At 37.8% G+C, this 21,414-nt stretch overlaps 1 protein-coding gene and 1 pseudogene across 2 annotated transcripts; one reads left to right on the forward strand and one right to left on the reverse strand.

Annotated features, from left to right (window-relative positions):
• Positions 1-12,884: 12,884 nt before the first annotated feature.
• On the reverse strand, positions 12,885-14,321 carry LOC149257204 (ubiquitin-conjugating enzyme E2 35-like; annotated as a pseudogene). Its single transcript, XR_016256688.1, has 2 exons — positions 13,705-14,321; positions 12,885-13,480 (listed from the first exon to the last, which is right to left on the reverse strand). The product of XR_016256688.1 is annotated as a ubiquitin-conjugating enzyme E2 35-like (transcript).
• A 308-nt stretch (positions 14,322-14,629) lies between these two features.
• LOC149257205 (histone H2B.1-like) lies at positions 14,630-14,977 on the forward strand. The gene has a single exon (XM_089460119.1). The coding sequence runs from the start codon at positions 14,630-14,632 to the stop codon at positions 14,975-14,977; it is 348 nt and encodes a 115-aa protein (XP_089316245.1).
• The last annotated feature ends 6,437 nt before the right edge of the window (positions 14,978-21,414 follow it).

The raw sequence follows: 21,414 nt of genomic DNA on the forward strand, positions 1-21,414 counted from the left end.
AGCATACAACCAATCCTTGATGTCAATAGTCTCTCCATGAATGAATGTCCAAGTCCAAGATCAAGTTCTCCAAGCACTCCTCCAAGCCAAATGAGTAGCATGTAGGCACAATATCAACATAAGGGTGCAAATAATTAGAGACCAACCATTTGGGAATGAGAGAGGATGAATATATAAGCAAAGAAATGGAGTTAGGATCTCTCCAAATATAGATGAAGGCCCTCATCTCAAGGAGGTAGCTCATAGGGATAAGATCGAAGAGCAATATTGGGAAAATTTGACCTCATCAAACCAAACAACATCGGCTCATCGTTCTGGAAGCCTCTAGATCACGAAGCTTCTTGTCTTTTAGGGATCAACGTGAGTATCCAAGTAAAAAGTGCGCTGGCAGCACGAGGCTAGTATAGTGCAACTCATCATCATCACTAGTTTCCAGTGTCAAGGTCGCATTGGTCCTGAAATTAGGGTTTTAGAGCTTACTTCTTCAAGGAAGTATCAAGGCATGTTTCCATCAGTGTTTCAGGGAGGATCTGAACTGCATATCAGGATGTGTATATTGTATGATTGCCAATTTTTGGGCACTTAGGGGTATGACACAAGGAAGTGCAAGACACGTGACAAAACACTGTATAACACCGCCTTGCCACCCTGAAGTATTCTCAAGCCCCAACCTGAAGGAGACTTTAATCTCCACCTTGCACCACTTTGCCATGTGAAAGTTAGAAGATAAAATAATAAGATAGATCACATTGGTTACACTTATCATCCACTGCACTGATGGCTCTAATCACTGCCCAACCACTATTGTCAATAACCCTGGTGTCTCACATATCAATACCACTATTACATTATCATTGCACTGTCTACGCTTGTCATTATATTGTTTGTTATATACACTTGTCACAATATTGTTGTCATCAACGTGTCATTCATGGCGTTGCTCATCAAAAACATTCTCTTATAGCAAACTTCATGAATATTCTACTCAATTGAATCAATTACTACAGATTTCATGGATAGACAACTTTTACCAGTTCAACCCTAAATAGGGTAACCTCTCACATTGGCATATAACACACCAACAATGCTCAACACACACAAGGCTCATACCATAAACCCTAGCAGCTTATACATCCATGCATAGTATATTCACTCAACACATTAGCATCAACAAACCAACCTTTGAAACCCTAACATCATCAATGAATAATCAATAACCAATCTAAGATAGATCCATTGCTCAACACCACAAGTATCTAAGATAAAATCATTGTACCAATAACATCCAATAAGATAAACTAGTTACCATACCAAACCAAATCGTACTAATCTCAGCAACTTCAACTATAAACCTCGGTATTAGCACTTAGTCTTCTTATTAGCAGCATGCGACTACTTCAAAACACTGGCTTGCCACAACATACATCAGTAGAAGTACACAAACTCAGTCACACCAACTCAGTCATATAACATTATTAACCATGTGCATTAGTATGACATAGTAAATGTTTCAACACTAACTCAATTATAGTATTTGTTAGACAGGCAATATCACTGATTAAGGTTGAATGGCAACAAGTTGGTCTTTTTATTACCCTTAATGCAATATCATTATTACTAATTTTCAACCAATAACACAACAAAATATAATCATCATCAACAATGTCACGCATTCACATCAATAATATCTGCATACAAACTATAAAATCTTCCTTTTAATTCTCTCTTGACCGTGGCTTAACCATAGCCCTAATTAGTTCTCTAATAGTTTCTTAAATAGGCCTTGATACAAGCCTTACATAGGTTTGGTCTTAGTCCTTAATTGTGGCCAAAAACACTTCTTACTTCTGCTTTAGATTTGTATTAGGATTGCACTTCTAATCAGCCCTTCAATATGCATTTTAAACTAGCCCTCAACATGACCAAACAGGCCTTTAAACAACCCTTCTAATGCTTCAACTTGTGGCCTATATTTGTCCTCTTCAGCAGCCTAAGGAAATCCATTTTTTATTTTAAAAATATACCTAGGCTAAGCCTTAACCCTTCTTTTACAGTGGTTGTTACACACGTAATTCAACCCTTATATGTGCCCAAAACAAATATGATCACAGTGAATAATTATGGCCTGGAAACTCCCCTCTTTGTGCACAAAACAAATACAAAAATGTTCTCTTAATCTACCTCAAACTTGGCCTAAATACAGCCTCAGGAAAGTCTTCAAAGGAGTTTGAAACCGTACCTCAAGGAGGCTAAGAATTAGCTCAGAGATGACATAAATTTTCCTTAGAAGTGGGCCTCAGACAAGTTGAAATTGCACCTCTGATTAGGTCTTCGAAGTGATGAACCTTGGCCTCAAAGATAGTCGAATTTGCCTCAAGAGAAGGATCGAAAATATGCCTCATATTGACTTCTAAAATGTGTCAAAATCTACCTCAGAATCACGATTTTAGCCCAGTGAAAATCCCACAAACAAATAAAACAATCAAAACCTTGACAACTCAGCGTTTAACTATTGATATTCATGACTACCTTGGCCTCAAAAATTTCAGAGAGAATAGCTTAATATAAGCATGATAATTTATCCCTTTAGGAGAGAAAACAATGCCCTATATGTACAAGATGAAGGGATGTGATAGGGGGGCCAACTTGCCCTAAAACCCCTTAAACTTAGAGTCGACCTAATTTATAAGCAAGAATAAATTTCACTTTTCTTGTGGGGCCAACTTCCTTTTGCAACAATATACATAATGTTTTGAGGCATGACATCAATCCTTTTGATATCAAATGAAAATCATTTTTAAGGGTGACTAAGTTAACTTAAGGCCCACATCAATTATTCAAGATTTTCTCAATTATTAATGCCACAATTTGACCAATCATAAAGTTATTCATTATCGTCCATTTTTGGCTCCATTACCACTCATATGGGGCTTCATCTTGGAGAAGTCATATCTCCTCAACTATGAGGAGTTACGTGGCATGCCACCTACCAATAGAAACAACATGAAAAAAGCAATGAGAAGATGATGGTCTTGCTAGCAAATTCACTTTTATAATCTATCAATTTACCTCATCAAATGTGGGTCACCTTGATCACACCATAAGGGCTTCTAAACTTGTGGGTTTCCTTCTCTTCTGGGACTTCTTTTCCATTGGAATTTCCAATTAATGCAATCCACTAATATATATTAAAAGTGTTCAAAGATTGATTTTTACATCAATGACAACACCATTCAACAGCGTCTCCCCTATGAAATGTTAATTTTCATAGTGTTTTATGTTATGATAATCACTTAAAATAATTTCATCCAATTTCATTCACCCCAGTAAAAGTTAAGCATTTAGAGATAAAATAGTAAATAGTATATGCACAATAAAAGATAGCTCAGCACAATGAGATACAAATATTTTTGTCAAGGCATTACAAAATATTAGTTGTATTATTATGACAAAAAGGAAAGTACAACCTTCGCCTTAGTGTTGCAGGTTTCCTTCGATGGGTTCGGATCCCAAGCATCATTCTAGCATCTCCTCAAACACATCAATCATGGGAGTTTAAGGTCTCTTTCTCCTTGTTCACACCAAAAGATTCTACAAGCTATTCTCCCTTTAACAAGATCTTAACAAGCATAAACTAAGAGCTAATACTAGCAAGCTCTCCAATATTCCAAGCGGAATCCAAGCTACATCCATAAGGGGGAAAAGCCAAAATCAATTTTTTTTCTTCTATTACTTAATCAATGTTCAACATGAGATACATAGTCCAATAGTACATCCATAAACCAGTCAAAATCAAATCTTTGACTTTCTAATTCAACCAATCCAAGACCAATCAAATGAGAGAGAAAAGTCAACTTTGGTCAAATATCACAGTTTGCAACAGAAGGCCAAACTTCACCCTGCAACTTTCGCAAAAAATCTTGGTCAAATCATAGTAAAAGTTTGCAGTCAAAGAGTTAATCAACACCAAGAACTTCGATAGACACAGAAAATATACTATAGAATATTCAACCCTTCTTAACTCAAAATTTCAATCAAAACAGAGTCAAACAGTCCTACAATTCTTCGGTCAAAAGAGAGTTCAATGTGGATCAACCTTAGTCAAAGAGCCCAAAACAAGGATGAATATATGGTCAACTCAAAGTCAAAGTCTCCTAAAAAGCTTGATCTCCAAGACAATACAAAAACTCAGTGAAAACCAAAACCAAATAACCCAATTCAATGCAAGTCAACTTTGGTTAAAAGATAGAGAAAACGCAGAACGTAAAAGATACTCCTTCGCACATGTGAAAGGTCCTCTACAATTTCATATCAAACTGTTTGGTTGATGTGATGCCAAATGAGCTTCAATGATTGGCTATTTATATGTGGTTTAGGAGGGTCGATTTCCTCTTGTGGGGTTGACTTGAAGACTTAGGGACAACTTGGTCATATGTGCAAATGTGACTTTTCTCAATGGTTTGTAAATCATTTTGATGGTGAAATTTGGACCATAGCTGCCAATTTTCAAATCTCTCAGTTACGGAGGAATTTTTGTCTGCACCATAAGTATCATCTTGGATGTACATGTCTCAACGTAAGAGAAGTTCATCTTGCCTCGTCTCATCTCATTTCATCTCAACTAAACAATGATGATTTGATCCATAGAAGAAGAAGAATGACCCACATGACAATAGGGGAGATCAATTTACCACAACCAAGTCCATGGCAGTGATAAATGACCTCGGTAAAGATCACATGCGACCTATGTCCATTAGCTAACCCTCACCCAACTTGATCCTCAGTAATCAAATGGTAGAACACTTTCATCTAATACTTAAGGAGATCAATTTACCTTAATTAAGTCCATGGTAGTCAAGTCTGAATTTAGTAAAAATCACACACACCTAAGTCTTCTCACCCACTAGCCAGATGGGTGGTAATCTCAACAAGCTTAACCAACTCCATGGCCCTTGGTCAATAAAGACGCAAGGTGACTTGTGGATAAGATGCATATTGGAGCATTGTACTCAACCAAGTCCATGGCTCTAAAGATTACTCTCACACCTAGGAGCCCCACTACTCATCCCCCCTCACCAAGTCCATGGCTTTTCAAAAGACTAGGAGAGAGCATATGGTCAGTGTTCTAGATCAGCAGTGTTCACTCGTGTGGAGGGATATGTTCTCCTACACTCCAAGTCTCTCTCTAAAGGATAAGAAGCCTCTTGGTGAGAATGTATGCAACCTATCTGTCGAGATGTGTTGAGGCCTCACCGCTCCTCTCTATACCATATCTTTGATATAGTGGTAATTTATCTCAATGTGCTTTGACCTGTCATGGAACACTGGATTCTCTGAAAGTTTGATCTGGCACAGGTTCAAAATACTCTGCAAAGAGCTTTCGTAACCACATTGCCTCATAGTTAGCCACACTAACTGCAATATACTCTACCTTCATTGTACTAAGAGCGACAAATTTCTGCTTCCTGCTCATTCAGGAAATCATGGTAGATCCCAAGCTAAAACAACACTCTAATGTGTTCTTCCTTGTCAATAACGCTCCTAACCTAATCTACATCTATTTATCCATGCAGTCTCAAATCGTCACTAGAGGTATATCACAATCCATAATTCATCATCCCATGAAGATATCTCACATGTTTTGTGACCACCCAAGGAGCATGCAAAGGTTCCACCATGAACTAGTTCAATATGTATAGCAAAACATATAACCAGTCTTGTGTTGACCATAAACATCACAACCCAATCAAATGCTAGTACAAAAAAGGATTCGCTAGATTTGGTCCTGTGGCTTCACCACATAACTTTTTGAAATTTGCTGCCATAGGTGTCGTCATGAAATTGCATTCCACCATCCCAAATCTCATCAAGATTTTGACAACATATTTGCCTTTGCTAAGGAAAACATCTTTAGGTCTTTGTCACACCTCTAAGCCCAAGAAATAATGCATCAACCCAAGATATTTCATCTCGAATTCGGAGCCAATCTCCCTCTTGCACTGGATGATCAGAAGCTCCACTCCTGTCAAGGGCAAGTCATCAACATTTAAAACCAAAATTAAAGGCATACCCTGGAAAACCATGAAGTAGAGGTTCAGATCGACATTTCTTTTGTTGAATCCAAGCTTCATCAGGTATCCATCGATCCAAGCATACCAAGCCTTGGGGGCTTAGTTCAATCCATAGAGAGATTTCTTCAATCTAAATATATGGGTTTCCTTGTCATGTTCCTCAAAACCTTGTGGTTGTTCTAGTTACACCTCTTCCTTAAGTATGCCATGACGAAAGGCAGTCTTCACATCCATTTTGTGAGGACCATACCCAGACTGTATACCTTTTTTTTTTTTTTTTTACAGCAAATACAACCAGAAAGAAACGCATTGAGATTCAAATTTATTTAGCACACACATTCCTACCACTCATTTCAGGAACATACCATAACATTTTCATACCTTTAACTAAGATCAATAGTAATGAAATACATATGTATCGTTCACCAGAAGGCGAGACTCCGCTTGCTCTGCTGTCGCTGGTATTCCCTTGTAGCTGGTCACCTCCGCGAGTGAATGATGACGCACTTGATCCGAATGCGAAGACTCACCGGTTAACCTCCCAGCCTACTCCTTGGGTACTCTTCTTCCCCGCGGACCCCCGAGCTGCAATGGGGTTGTACAATGGAGACAAGCACTAGCTGGTAGAGGAGAGCACACCTTGGCTCAAGAGTCCCCTCTCTAAATCCTCTACCTCACCAAACTCACTATAGCTTCGTAATCACTGCTCTCACAACATCTCATCCATCCAACAATAGGGTTCCCAAAAAGTCCCTTCTCCCATGGCTTGCCCCTTCTTTTATAGGAGTCCTCATAGGTGACACTTGTCATGTCATGCATAATTAATTATTATTTTTATAATTCAATAGCTTGATTATTCACCCACCCATGTGTCATTCTCACATCAAGGGTATCCCAAAATTATTTACTTAAATTTTTATTTAAAACTAATATTTTCCTCACCTCAACAAGATTCCTATTTCTTCTCCTAGTTGTCTCTTTATTCCCCCCTTTTATTCCTTAATTTGTGTTCATTACTTGAAGTCAATTAATGAGTCAAGATTTTATCCCCAATCTACTCCCTAATTTAACTCAGGTTATCTCCTAGATGGATATTCTTATGTTGGTTGTTGACACATGGAGCTTCTCTACATTTCTCTAAATTTAATTTATTATTCTCATTTTAATTCACCTTCCTCTTTTCTTAATTAGTTTAGGATTAACCATTATGTTTGTCTTTCCCCTTTTTCCTAATTAAACCACATAATCTTCCTAGTATTTTCCAAAATGGGAAGGGTAGAGTTTTTAAGGTACTTTATTTTAATTCTTCCTATGATCCTCCTTATTCCAAGTTTTATTTTCGATTTAATTACATTGGTTTCTAATCATCATTTACCCTTGATGTAAATTTACCTAGTTTTCATTCCTTGCTTATATTTATTTATTATTATTTATTTTTAATGATTCCAAGGATGCCAAGTTTGGTTGTGCCCTTCAAGAACTTCCCTAGAAGTTCCAAGGGTGCCACACCTAATAGCTTATTTGTGATGTCAAGGGTGCCAATTTGGTTGTGCCCTTCAAGAACTTCCCTAGAAGTTCCAAGGGTGCCACACCTAATAGTTTATTTGTGATGCCAAGGGTGCCAAGTTGGTCGTGCCCTTCAAGAAATCCCCTGAAGTTCCAAGGGTGCCACACCACTTGCCCTTCAAGCATCCAGTGATTACGAGGGGAAAGTATAGTGCAACGTCATAGACCACTGTCATCTCTTATGTTGCCTGCTATAGTGAAACTAATGGTGTCGGGGATCAAGGAATCCGCCTTGATGCGCGCCCCCCGGTAAAGTCCTCATGAGCGAACCAACTTTGGAACCTGCCCTCATGGCATCGTGATCTTCAAGGCGAAGGTGCTTCAACCCTTCCAGCCCAAGTCACGGCAGGAGTGCTAGTGGGTGGGATCAGGGACTCTGTCCCACCCCTCCCATGTAGTTCCATCCACTTGTACAACCCCATCACCCATATGTGAGTCATTCGGTCAAGCAACTAATCTGTGCCTGCAACCATTAATATATCATCAGAATATAGTTAAACATATATGGCAGATTCCAAGATCGACTTAGACTTTCAAAGATAAAGTAATATAAATTTTCATCAAACCAGGTGTCATCGACATTTCATATGCGAGTGCCTCTGATGGTTTCCTGCCATACTCAATAATCATCAGTAACACGGTTTCTCAATGTTATTCAATTATCATAATAACACCATTAACAATTCCTGGTCATTCACATCATTGTCCATTGTAAGTCTGAACTAAAGGAAGTAGGTAACATAGGGGACACATCCCTCATGGCTATTATCAATAATCATTAGTGGAAACATACATATTTATTAAGCTATCACATCGTAACATCGTATAAATATACCTATCCATAAAATTTATCCTCATTATGCTTTTAGTAGAGCACATACATATTCTTAACTACCCTCATCATAATTTCAAATAGAGACCAACTTAACTATTAATATTACAATCATCAAAATACTGATAGATAAGGTACATAACCATTCCTGCTACCATAATATCAATGGAAAGCATTCATAAACATCACAACCATGAATATCTCAATCGCTAATAATAGTGTCATGGGTCCAGATCCTCAATCTGAGGTCCTCGAAGAATAGAGTGTCTAAGATAATGTCGTATCCGGGTCAGGAAACTAGAGTGGGCACTACATACACCCCCTCTTAACAATGGACTTCGTCCCGAAGTCCTTAGAACGTAAAGGAGAAACGGCGACACATAATCTTAGGAACCCTTCCTGAAACTCTTGCCAACCTTCTGGTGGGCAGGTTAAAATTTTCCCAAGGTATCTATAACACGAATTCCGTTATAACTGAAGGACTATATCTAGGGAACATTGCAACTCACTTTTTGTATAAATGTACAAAACATACATTATAGATATTATTAAAATTAATAGTTAAAGGAAGCGTCATACATAAACTTTTCCAACAAAATCATCATAATCAAAATCACAACTAATTAAAGCAACAATTAATAACACCCACCTTCCTTCAATTTACAAATTGACTAATTTAGGAGAAATCTCTCTAGTTTTATTCATTCAATCATGCAATTAAGATAGCAATAATTTTGTATTAACTCAAATTCATAGGGGATGCCTATGCCTTTTTCATAGGAGGAACTACCCACCTTAAGCTTGGACTTCAATATTTGTAATGGTCAATACTGATTGTGTCAATTATTGCTTGATATTTCACCTATGACGTAATCCACCTTTGTTTACCATGTTCTAAATCTTCAATTTTGTTGGGAACTACAAACAGTACTTTGAAAATAAACATATGCCACTGCTTGCTAGGGGGACCTAACAATGCCTACTACACCTTCTTAGAGACTTGATTTACCTTCATGATCCATGTTCTGAAAGTTCAATGTTGTACAACTACCATTTGCACTTTAAAATAAATGCATACCACTCCCTTCTAGTGGATACCTAATGGTACACACTATCTAGAGATAAAAAGATGTTCACTACATAGAACGTAATCATCACTTGCAATGAATGAGTAGTCCAAACCTTCATCCCTTCAAACTCAGCTACCCTACTTCCTTTCGCTAGGGTAAGCGAGTGAGGCTATCTGGGGCCTATCTTCATTTAATCCTATTGATTCTAATGACAAGGAGTGTAATATTGTTGCAATCTTTAAAGGTGTTGCGACTATTAAGGCTCTTAATTTCCTGGTGACGAGGAATGCATATTCTCGCAGTTTAGCCATCCAAGCTAATGGAAGACAAAGCATATAGCAAGTTTCACTAATGACCAAAGATGGCAGGCAGACATCATTTACCAGTCTTTGCTTGATTCCAAGCAGAACTAAAACTATATGGATTGAAGCCTTTAAGGTTGGATGATCAATTGCAGGCGCATAAATTCATTAACAACCTGGTGCATAGAACCAAAGCCCAGCTGCTGTGGTTCCAAAAGTAGGTAGAAATACTCTTAAATGAAGCTTTCCTATCAAGATTTGACGCCTAGATTTGCAGCCGCGTCGACCTTTTGACAGCATGCGAATGAAGTTGAATCATTTTGTTCCTAAGGTCATAAAGCATAACGCCACAATCATAACATCACAAAGAATTAGTCTAGATATATTGACATTGGTAATTTAAAATATTGGACATAGCTTCAAAATTTAATTTAAAATATGCATTGGCCAAGAAACAATTAATTATTGTGAATTAATGGTTTTCATATAGGTCCAGAGACTGACATCATGGGGCAGCCACTAATGCATGAAACATTCAAATCCTTGGAGATTCCCTACTAGTTATTCAATGAATGTGGAAGAAAATAACAATGAGTAATTTCACATTACAATAACTGTATAATATCATTCATTCTCTTCTATCAATTTTCTCACATATCCACAGGGACGGGTATAGGACTGTTGATGGACATTCTAAAGATGGAACAAGGTTGGAGCACAGAATCTAGCATGATTCTAAACAGTGAGGGCATTGCCTCAGATTATACTCATGATGCATGCTGTAAATCTGTTTTATTAGAGAATCTAGGGTGTTTCAGTAACTAGTCACATTACGGATGTGGTGGACTTTCAACAGTTCATACAATTTCAGATGCATGCAAGGGTACCGTCTAGTTTACAAGAGCATCTTGCAAACATTCCATTTGCAGAGCTTCAGAAAGTGCGCTCTGATGGTCACGAATCAACCCTTTCTAAATTCAAGCATGATGCCAAACCCTCAAGAGTTAACAAAAACAGACCTATGGAAATGAGCAGCAAGAGGCCTATTGTAAGGCTTAGGGAAGTTTTTCAAGGTTTTCTCATTAACCCAAAATAATGACTAGGCCTAAAGTTGTACTTCAATTTCACATCATTTACTTTATCTATTACTTCATTAAGCAAAATCCGGAATTCATATTTATGAATCAGAAATCAGATTCACAATAAATATTGAACATCTATGTCATATTGGTTTTCACCGCTTCAAGTTTGAAAATTTACCCCAAAAAAAAATATATAAAACCAATTTAGTTTATAGATCCATATACCTATAAATTGGTTGATCTTAATGCGATATAAAAATAGTATTATAAGACTAATTTAATTTATAGATCCATATACCTATATGGGAACTAAAAGATGTATGCTTTGGTTTATTAATGCTTAAATTTATTTGTATGAAGCGTCACCTCCTACCATATACTCAGTATTGAACACTTTACTTTTCAAAGTCATATATAGAGTTGGGTTTGACTTATTCATTATATTCATCATGATAAAGCTTCACCTTCTAAGTTTAAAGCTCTCGCCAATAAATTTTTAAGACTTTATTTTATTTTATCATTCTCATGCAAGGATACCCTTTGGCCTAAAGAAAGCCAACCAAAATAGAGGAGAACTATTCTAAAACCACAATACCAATCATAATGATATCTCTACTAGACTTAAGATTGTATTTATGTATTAAGACTTTTCCACTTAAGTTAAAGAAGAGGTAACAATAAACTTACAATTAATTGTGTCATACCAAGCCTCAAAAATAAAATAAAAAGTTGGAAGAAGCTCACAAACCAATCTACCAGGTCAAGTTTCAAACATAAATAAAATATTATTAAGAACATAAATAATCATGGACACTGTTCTTCTGTTCAAGCTTCACTGCAGAATTACTTGAAAAGCACATTTGAGAAATTTCACTCTCAAAGATGAGCTTTGCAATGTCCTTTCCTCCTCTAGAAATGCAAACAATACCATGATCTCGACAAATAGCCCTCACCTGCTCAGGGATCCAAACAGAAGATAGAGTACTGCAACTGTGCACGTTGTATACTATAGGAGTTATGTTAAACTTGTAGGTGGAGCTAGGTAAGGTGGTAGGTGGAGCGTTAGAGATTACGAATGTCTCCTGGAATATGACCTACTTATTGTACATTATCCACTTTTCCACTTTAGTTCTCATCACGCCAGAATGATATAAATGCATAGGATAAAAATTGTCCAAGATGAACCATTTTCCAGCAAAGTTCCAAGTAAAAATTCCAACAGAAGTTTAGGTGTCTGGCATAGTTCCACAGGTCAAAGTTCCAAGGGCATAGTTCCTCCATGCCCAAACGGGTTTAGAATCTCTGAAGTGACCCAGATCCTTGAAAAATCCTAAAACAGCCTGGAACTTTGCCATCTGTGGATTTTTTTTACTTCACCAAATCCCAGCGAAAATGAGTTTTTACGGGCCATTTTGAATAAACCAGATATAATGTCATGGCATGAACCTCATATGGCACAAAGGGGTAAACCTTTATCTTTCAAATGTCACCATCTGATCTACTTATAAGATATTTACAATTAGCCAAAATCCTTTTGTAAATTGGTACATAATAAAATTCTTCAAGAAATATAACAATAAACAATGAAATATATTGTTGGCGTTTAAATCCAGTGAATAATACAGCATATATTGACACAAATTATCGTTTACCTGCTTATCATTACATGAAAAAGCATAGTTCTACAGCAAACTTTAGCTATAAAAATGCAATATGCCTTTATGTAATGGTTAGTCTCATATAAAAAAAAATATTTTGAGTACATACTCAATAGAGTACAAAGAGAACACTACGAACCTCACTGTTCCTGATACGTATACACCTCACTTATCTAGCTTCCAACTTAGCAATGAATGTCCCTGGATCCTCCAGAATAAAAAGGCGAAGGAATCTAAATAAATCTTGGCAGGGTTATCTACATGCCTAATTAATGAAAACCATTAACACTTTAGGATGTGGCATCTGAACTTTCTACCTGAATAAAGACGAGTGTTTCTTTTATGTGTCATTAGTTGTCCTGGAAACTGAGTATATATAAAGGAAGGAATTTTTATACATATCTTTACAGAGACCAGCCAGAAAAGACTCATTATTGTAAAAGAGTATGTTTTACCATCACTTACCAGAAACGGTAAAATATTGACTAATGTTCTGACTGGCTTAAGAATCCATTCTCTGATGATGACGTCCCAAGTGGCCTTGGTATTTGTACCTGCCTAGCAGGGTGGCCATTTTACTTACTTATACGGTTGATCATACTTCTCAAGAAAAACAGGCCTTTTTGAACTGACTGGTTCTTTTTGAGGTTCCTCGTTGAAATCTTCAGTGTCTCTTTCAGCATTTGAAAACAAAACAACAGATTGCGGGCTTCTTGATTTTGAGGCACCAGCTATGTTCTTGAGTTCATTTGCCAGCTCGCTCATCTTAGGACGAGAAAGCTTTTCCCAATGGCAGAGGAACATCCATAGAACCTGAAGTTGACATTAGAACAGTACTATTGAATGAATCGATGTAGAATGTCAGGCCCCACTTGCATACAGCCTTGTCCATTCTTTTGCTGTAGAAGAAAAGGATTACTCAACGTGATTTAGAAATATTATTAATTAATCTATCAATTATTATACACATTAGTGAGAAAACTTTCCAGAGTATTAAAGCCAATTTATGAACAAGCATAATCCTATTCAAGTATGCAGAATTTGAGAGTAATGAGAACTTGATATCATAGACGAATTATTCATCGAAAATGTGTAATTTGTAACCAAAAGTGCACACTATCACCTGTTTCCACAGCCTCAATTTCATTTGTCTTCCAGTGTTTTGCAATGTTTTCAGAAAGAGGGTCATCTGGATTTGGTGCACTTAACAGTGCTTGTATACTCAATAAAACTGTTCGAATTTGCAATGCTGGACTCCACTTGTCCTTGAGAATATCAAGGCATATGCGTCCAAGCTTATCAATATTTGGGTGGTGAATCTTTGTCAAAAACGAACCTTTGGTGCTGCCATTGGATACTCCTCAGGCAGAAATAACTCCAACTTGAAAACACCCCCTTCATATGGAGACTGAGATGGACCAAGAATCATCACATTAAAATACCGTAAATTGTCCTCAGATGGAGAAGCACTTATACCAGGTGCTGGTTCAGTAAGCAAGCGTTGAGTTTCCTTTATGATTCTGCGAGGCAAATTACTGTTCGACATAGCTGCAGGGTAGAAGAAAGAAAGCCCTTCAAAAGAGAATCGATCTGAACCTTATCGTTCGTTTGAAGCTTGATGGACCAAACCTCAGGCTCTATTTATGAAGAAACCCTCATTCTGTCACAGCAAGAGTGAAACCCAACGATAATAATTAAATGCATAAAATAATGGTAAAATGGTCCAGGAATTCCATATATCTAGACGAAGTGCAGATCTCGGGTTCTCATGAAGTTTCGAACGACTGTCACAGGAAAGGATCTCGGATACCACAGTGATGAATTTTTGGAAGTCTGTCCATGGTGCAATATGTGGATACCTCTGTAATTTAAGTGGATGATCACAATATTTCGGATCTTTGAGATCTTAGTGATCTAGGACATCAGAAGATCTCAGATCACCCATGTTTCGATAAAGACTACAATCAAAGGTTACAAGATCACAATTCCTTGGAGAAGGGAAATTGGATCCGTCTTGAATGTAGATAACTGATCAGTAAAGCATCTCTATGATTCAATGCGAGAAAAAGCTGCCTAAGGAAAGCGGAGACAAGAAGGGAAAGAAGAGGCATAAGAAGAACATTGAGACCTACAAGATCTATATTTTTAGGGTCTTGAAGCAGGTTCATCCTGATATCGGAATTTCCAGCAAGGTCATGGGAATCATGAACTCCTTCATTAATGATATTTTTGAGAAATTGTCGAGCGAGGTATCGAAGCTCGTCCGCTACAACAAGAAGCCTACTATTACCTCTCGGGAGATTCAGACCGCCGTAAGGCTTGCTCTTCCAGGGGAGCTCGCGAAGCACGCTGTTTCAGAGGGCACAAAGGTTGTTACCAAGTTTACCAGCGCTTAAATTTGGTATTTTTCTGTGAATTGAATTTATTGGTGTCTTTTGACGCCACCTATTGTATCGAATTTCAAACAAGCTATTGACTCTCAGAGTTTGATGGAGACATTTGGTGTTGCAGAAATCATATATGACAAGATTTGATAATTTTTTATTTTTTTTTCTAATGTCATTCACAGATCCAAGCACAGATTATCCTTAAACGACTGATGTAAACTGATTGAAAATTGATTATTGTAGGACTCACCAAAGCACAAGTAGTATTAGGCATAAATACAACCAGCCAAGGAAGAAACCCAAGTGATGTGTACCTGATAGAATTCCTGATACTTCGAGGTGGAGATGAGTCAGCCTTGCAAAAGTACCACTGTGAAATAGTACCACTAATAATGTACACCTGAGCTTCTATCATCGTTGTCAGAGACCATAACATTGTGATGATAGCTAATGCATAGTACGCCGGAACCCATCCGTCCTCTTTCCATAAGCAACACTCCACACCAGTGCTTCCTCCACACGCATACCCAGATTCTTCAACTTTGGGATTAGGTATGATCCTGCCATTTAGGCGTGCAAACACCAAAAAGACTATGATGGGTATATAGTAGACAAAGAGACCAACTATTAAGCTAGGCAAAACCAGCATCAGTCTCATGTTTCTCGCAAGGCCTTCCGAAGCTGTGCCTATGATTCTGATTGTGAGTTCTATACGGTGCCAGTTTATAATAATTATCCAGACAATTATCCCGCATAGTAAAAAAATAAAAAGAAGAATGAAAATCCTCAGTGCCAGGCTTATTTCATCCCTGCAATCCTTACTCATAGTGCAAGCCACGAACCAGAAGACATTGATGAAAACAGGAATGAGAACAAAGAAGGGGAGACAGGAATACACTATCTGTTTTGTGTAATGCCTAAGGAGCCAGAGAAGACCAAATAAGAAGGGGATACTCAGAATCAGTGTTATTACAAGTGTCCAAACCATGTCCTTCAAAAGATGCTTGCTGCTCCCAGGCACTACAAGATTTGGGTAATATTCCAATTGTATTACACGAATTGGGTGATAACCCAAATGTTCATATGCTCCATCAAAACTTAATCCTTGATCCCTTATGTTAACAATCAGTGAAGATTTTGTATAAGTGCTGGAATTTGTATCATAGACATAAGAGGAAACATTTCAGTAATTTCTGTTGCGGTGGACAATTGAAAATATTCCAAACGCAAAGGTCGCCAATACCAAAATGACAAATACGATTAAAAAGGGTATGTTCCGGAAATACCTGCGGCCGCTGTTATATCTGATTGGATGGTAGTCTTCTTGCTGAGAAGAAGATATTTCCGTCTCTGTCAAGCCAGATTTATTCAGCAGAGGCTCTAAAGATTCAATATAAGAATCCAATGAACCTCATCCTCTGCATGTCTATGCGCTGTGCGTTTTTGTCTAAATGCCTGTATGTATATTTTGTGTATGCTGTTTTATGTGTTTTGAAAAGAAACCGCAAGAAGAAATTAAAGAGCAAGCGTAGCTGTTGTGAAACAACGCGCGAAGGCAATTTTAAAAATTTCAAAACAGGGTTGTTCGAAAGGGTCTTTTAAAGCGAATCCGATACATGCATGGGTCCATAGGCCTCAAGGGTTCAATATGGCTCTGATACCAAGTGTGAGGACCATACCCAGACTGTATACCTTTTTTTACCCTTTTTTTTTTTTTTTTTTTGTACAGCAAATACAACCAGAAAGAAACGCATTGAGATTCAAATGTATTTAGCACACACATTCCTACCACTCATTTCAGGGACATACCATAACATTTTCATACCTTTAACTAAGATCAATAGTAATGAAATACATATGTACCGTTCACCAGAAGGCGAGACTCTGCTTGCTCTGCTGTCGCTGGTATTCCCTTGTAGCTGGTCACCTCCGCGAGTGAATTATGACGCACTTGATCCGAATGCGAAGACTCACCGGTTAACCTCCCAGCCTACTCCTTGGGTACTCTTCTTCCCCGCGGACCCCCGAGCTGCAATGGGGTTGTACAATGGAGACAAGCACTAGCTGGTAGAGGAGAGCACACCTTGGCTCAAGAGTCCCCTCTCTAAATCCTCTACCTCACCAAACTCACTATAGCTTTGTAATCACTGCTCTCACAACATCTCATCCATCCAACAATAGGGTTCCCAAAAATTCCCTTCTCCCATGGCTTGCCCCTTCTTTTATAGGAGTCCTCATAGGTGACACTTGTCATGTCATGCATAATTAATTATTATTTTTATAATTCAATAGCTTGATTACTCACCCACCCATGTGTCATTCTCACATCAAGGGTCTCCCAAAATTATTTACTTAAATTTTTATTTAAAACTAATATTTTCCTCACCTCAACAAGATTCCTATTTCTTCTCCTAGTTGTCTCTTTATTCCCCCCTTTTATTCCTTAATTTGTGTTCATTACTTGAAGTCAATTAATGAGTCAAGATTTTATCCCCAATCTACTCCCTAATTTAACTCAGGTTATCTCCTAGATGGATATTCTTATGTTGGTTGTTGACACATGGGGCTTCTCTACATTTCTCTAAATTTAATTTATTATTCTCATTTTAATTCACCTTCCTCTTTTCTTAATTAGTTTAGGATTAACCATTATGTTTGTCTTTCCCCTTTTCCCTAATTAAACCACATAATCTTCCTAGTATTTTGCAAAATGGGAAGGGTAGAGTTTTTAAGGTACTTTATTTTAATTCTTCCTATGATCCTCCTTATTCCAAGTTTTATTTTCGATTTAATTACATTGGTTTCTAATCATCATTTACCCTTGATGTAAATTTACCTAGTTTTCATTCCTTGCTTATATTTATTTTTAATGATTCCAAGGATGCCAAGTTTGGTTGTGCCCTTCAAGAACTTCCCTAGAAGTTCCAAGGGTGCCACACCTAATAGCTTATTTGTGATGTCAAGGGTGCCAATTTGGTTGTGCCCTTCAAGAACTTCCCTAGAAGTTCCAAGGGTGCCACACCTAATAGTTTATTTGTGATGCCAAGGGTGCCACACCACTTGCTCTTCAAGCATCCAGTGATTACGAGGGGAAAGTATAGTGCAACGTCATAGACCACTGTCATCTCTTATGTTGCCTGCTATAGTGAGACTAATGGTGTCGGAGATCAAGGAATCTGCCTTGATGCGCGCCCCCCGGTAAAGTCCTCATGAGCGAACCAACTTTGGAACCTGCCCTCATGGCATCGTGATATTCAAGGCGAAGGTGCTTCAACCCTTCTAGCCCAAGTCACGGCGAGAGTCCTAGTGGGTGGGATTAGGGACTCTGTCCCACCCCTCCCATGTAGTTCCATCCACTTGTACAACCCCATCACTCATATGTGAGTCATTCAGTCAAGCAACTAATCTGTGCCTGCAACCATTAATATATCATCAGAATATAGTTAAACATATATGGCAGATTCCAAGATCGACTTAGACTTTCAAAGATAAAGTAATATAAATTTTCATCAAACCAGGTGTCATCGACATGTCATATGCGAGTGCCTCTGATGGTTTCCTGCCATACTCAATAATCATCAGTAACACTATTTCTCAATGTTAGTCAATTATCATAATAACATCATTAACAATTCCTGGTCATTCACATCATTGTCCATTGTAAGTCTGAACTAAAGGAAGTAGGTAACATAGGGGACACATCCCTCATGGCTATTATCAATAATCATCAGTGGAAACATACATATTTATTAAGCTATCACATCGTAACATCGTATAAATATACCTATCCATAAAATTTATCTTCATTATGCTTTTAGTAGAGCGCATACATATTCTTTACTACCCTCATCATAATTTCAAATAGAGACCAACTTAACTATTAATATTACAATCATCAGAATACTGATAGATAAGGTACATAACCATTCCTGCTACCATAATATCAATGGAAAGCATTCATAAACATCACAGCCATGAATATCTCAATCGCTAATAATAGTGTCATGGGTCCAGATCCTCAATCTGAGGTCCTCGAAGAATAGAGTGTTTAAGATAATGTCGTATCCGGGTCAGGAAACTAGAGTGGGCACTACACATTTGATGAAAACTCCAACCCTGATTAGCAACAAGAACAATAATAAACCAAATGGTAGTGTATCGAGCAACAAGTGCAAAGATTTCATCATAATATTCTATCTCTTTCTAGGGGAATCCTTTGGTCATGAACCTCGCTTTGAACTTCCAGATGTTACCATTAGATACATGTTTAATTTTGTATATCCACTTGGAAGTCACAAGAAACTTCCCTTCAAGTCTTGAAATAACTTCACATACATCATTTTTCATGATGGATTGATATCTCTTCAGTCATGGCATCTCTCCAAACTTGTTCCTTCACTGCTTCTTCAAAGCTGCAAGGTTCAGATAATATGATGTCACTCATCAAGGTAGAATATCCTTGATATCTACGAGGTTCCCTGCTCTCTCTGAAGGTGCCTTTCAGGGCTATGTATCTCTGCATCCTGTAATGTATCACGAAGCCAAAAGAGTCTCTTCCTTGTGAGAGGATCACAAGGAAGATGATCTAAAGGATCCATGGGTGCCATAGGCTCATCTTCAAGGTTAGACATGGGTATGGATGGCTCTGCCTCTACATCCATATAATCATCTCTTCTTTCAGTGTTGGTAGGAACTTGAGAGTCCCCTGCTTTTCCAAGGGAAAACATATTCATCAAAGGTCACATCGCAACTGAACACAATGTTCATATAACCTAGCACATATCCTGTATGTAGGAATTTACAGGATAAGTTCCTCATATAGAACACTAAAGGACATCGCTCACAAACAAATCACAAATCAATACACTAGTATTATTGATGTGGTTAAAACTCTCAAAGAGGGAAATAGTCTACGGCCTGAGCCAACGCGGCCACTTCAGGCAATTTATTAATAAAAGAACTAAAATTTACATAAGCTTCTCTCATGAACGGTCACACTACAAATGATCCTCCATGCTCTTTAAATAGAGATCATGGACCAATCTGGTGTTAAGTCACAAATCAAATGTCGGTAATACCGAGGAGAGAATGAATCGTCGGATCACTTAATGTCTAGAACATATCATGACCGTCGGATTGTAAGTTACAAAAATACATATTAAAGAAACACACTTTACTTAACTCTTCACTAGACCAAGTTATACTTAACTATTTCCTATGTGTCGGAATATCCTAACATCCCCCCTTAAGAACAACTTGGGATAGGATTGAAGGATGTACAAATATGACACAATAGGAGAAGGAATGGGGCATTAGAGCCTAACCCCCCTTAGTGACAACTTCTTGAACTCCAACCATAAATCGAAGTTTAGTAAACTTCAGCTCTGTGAGAGCCTTTGTAAATATGTTTGCAACTTGATCATCGGTTGAACAATATTGCACTTCAATAACATGGTCATGAATGAGCTTTCTAAAGAAGTGCGTGTAGTTCAATGTGTTTGTTGCGCTGATGTTGGACTGGATCTTTTCATAGTTGAATAGCACTTTGCTTATCACACCAAAGTGTAGTCAGATGCTACTGTTGAAAGCCAAACTCTGACAGGATTTGACAAAGCCACAAGGCTTCCTTACTAGCTTCTACAGTGCCACAATACTCTGTTTCTGCTTAAAAAAGAGAAATGGCACTTTGTGTCTTGCAAGCCCATGTAATAGGTCTAAAACCAAGAGTGAAGACATAACTTGTAGTAGACTTCTAACCATCAGGGTCACCAGCCCAATCGGAATCAGTGAAACCAACCAATAGAGGAGATGCTTCTGCACTGTAATGAATCCCAAATTGAACTGTACCTCAAACATAATGAAGTATTCTTTTAATTGCTTTCCAAAGACTTTCATGTGGGTTTTGCATAAACCAAGCAATAAGGCCAACAGCAAAGGAAAGGTCAAGACGAGTATGGGTTAGATACAAAAGCTTTCCTACAAACTGACGGTATAAGGTAGCATCAACTTCAGGGGAAGTACAAGTGACTGAAAGTTTGGCTCCATACTGAAAGGGGGAAGGGGCTGGCTTACAGTCTTCCATGTGAAAATGGTGTAGAAGATCACAGGAATACTTGGATTGGGAAAGGGAAATACCTTCCTTGGTTTGCAAGACTTGAAGACCAAGAAAATAATGCAAGCATCCTAAGTCTGTGATTTTAAACTTCTTTTTAAGGCTGGACTTCACATGGTTTATAAGGTTGGGATCACTACTAGTAAGGATAAGATCATCAACATAAAGAACAATAATGATAAGAGACTTACCCACTTTCTTGGTGTAGACATTGTTGTCAGAATGACACCTAGAAAAGCCAGTATCTAAAAGAAAGTTATCCATTTTGGCATACCAAGCCTGAGGGGCTTGCTTGAGCCCATAAATCAATTTCTTAAACCGACATACAAGGCTG

Source organism: Pinus tabuliformis, chromosome 6 (genome assembly GCF_031772625.1).
Source record: "Pinus tabuliformis cultivar Carrire ecotype Pingquan chromosome 6, CPIR1, whole genome shotgun sequence".
Taxonomy (NCBI): Eukaryota; Viridiplantae; Streptophyta; class Pinopsida; order Pinales; family Pinaceae; genus Pinus; species Pinus tabuliformis.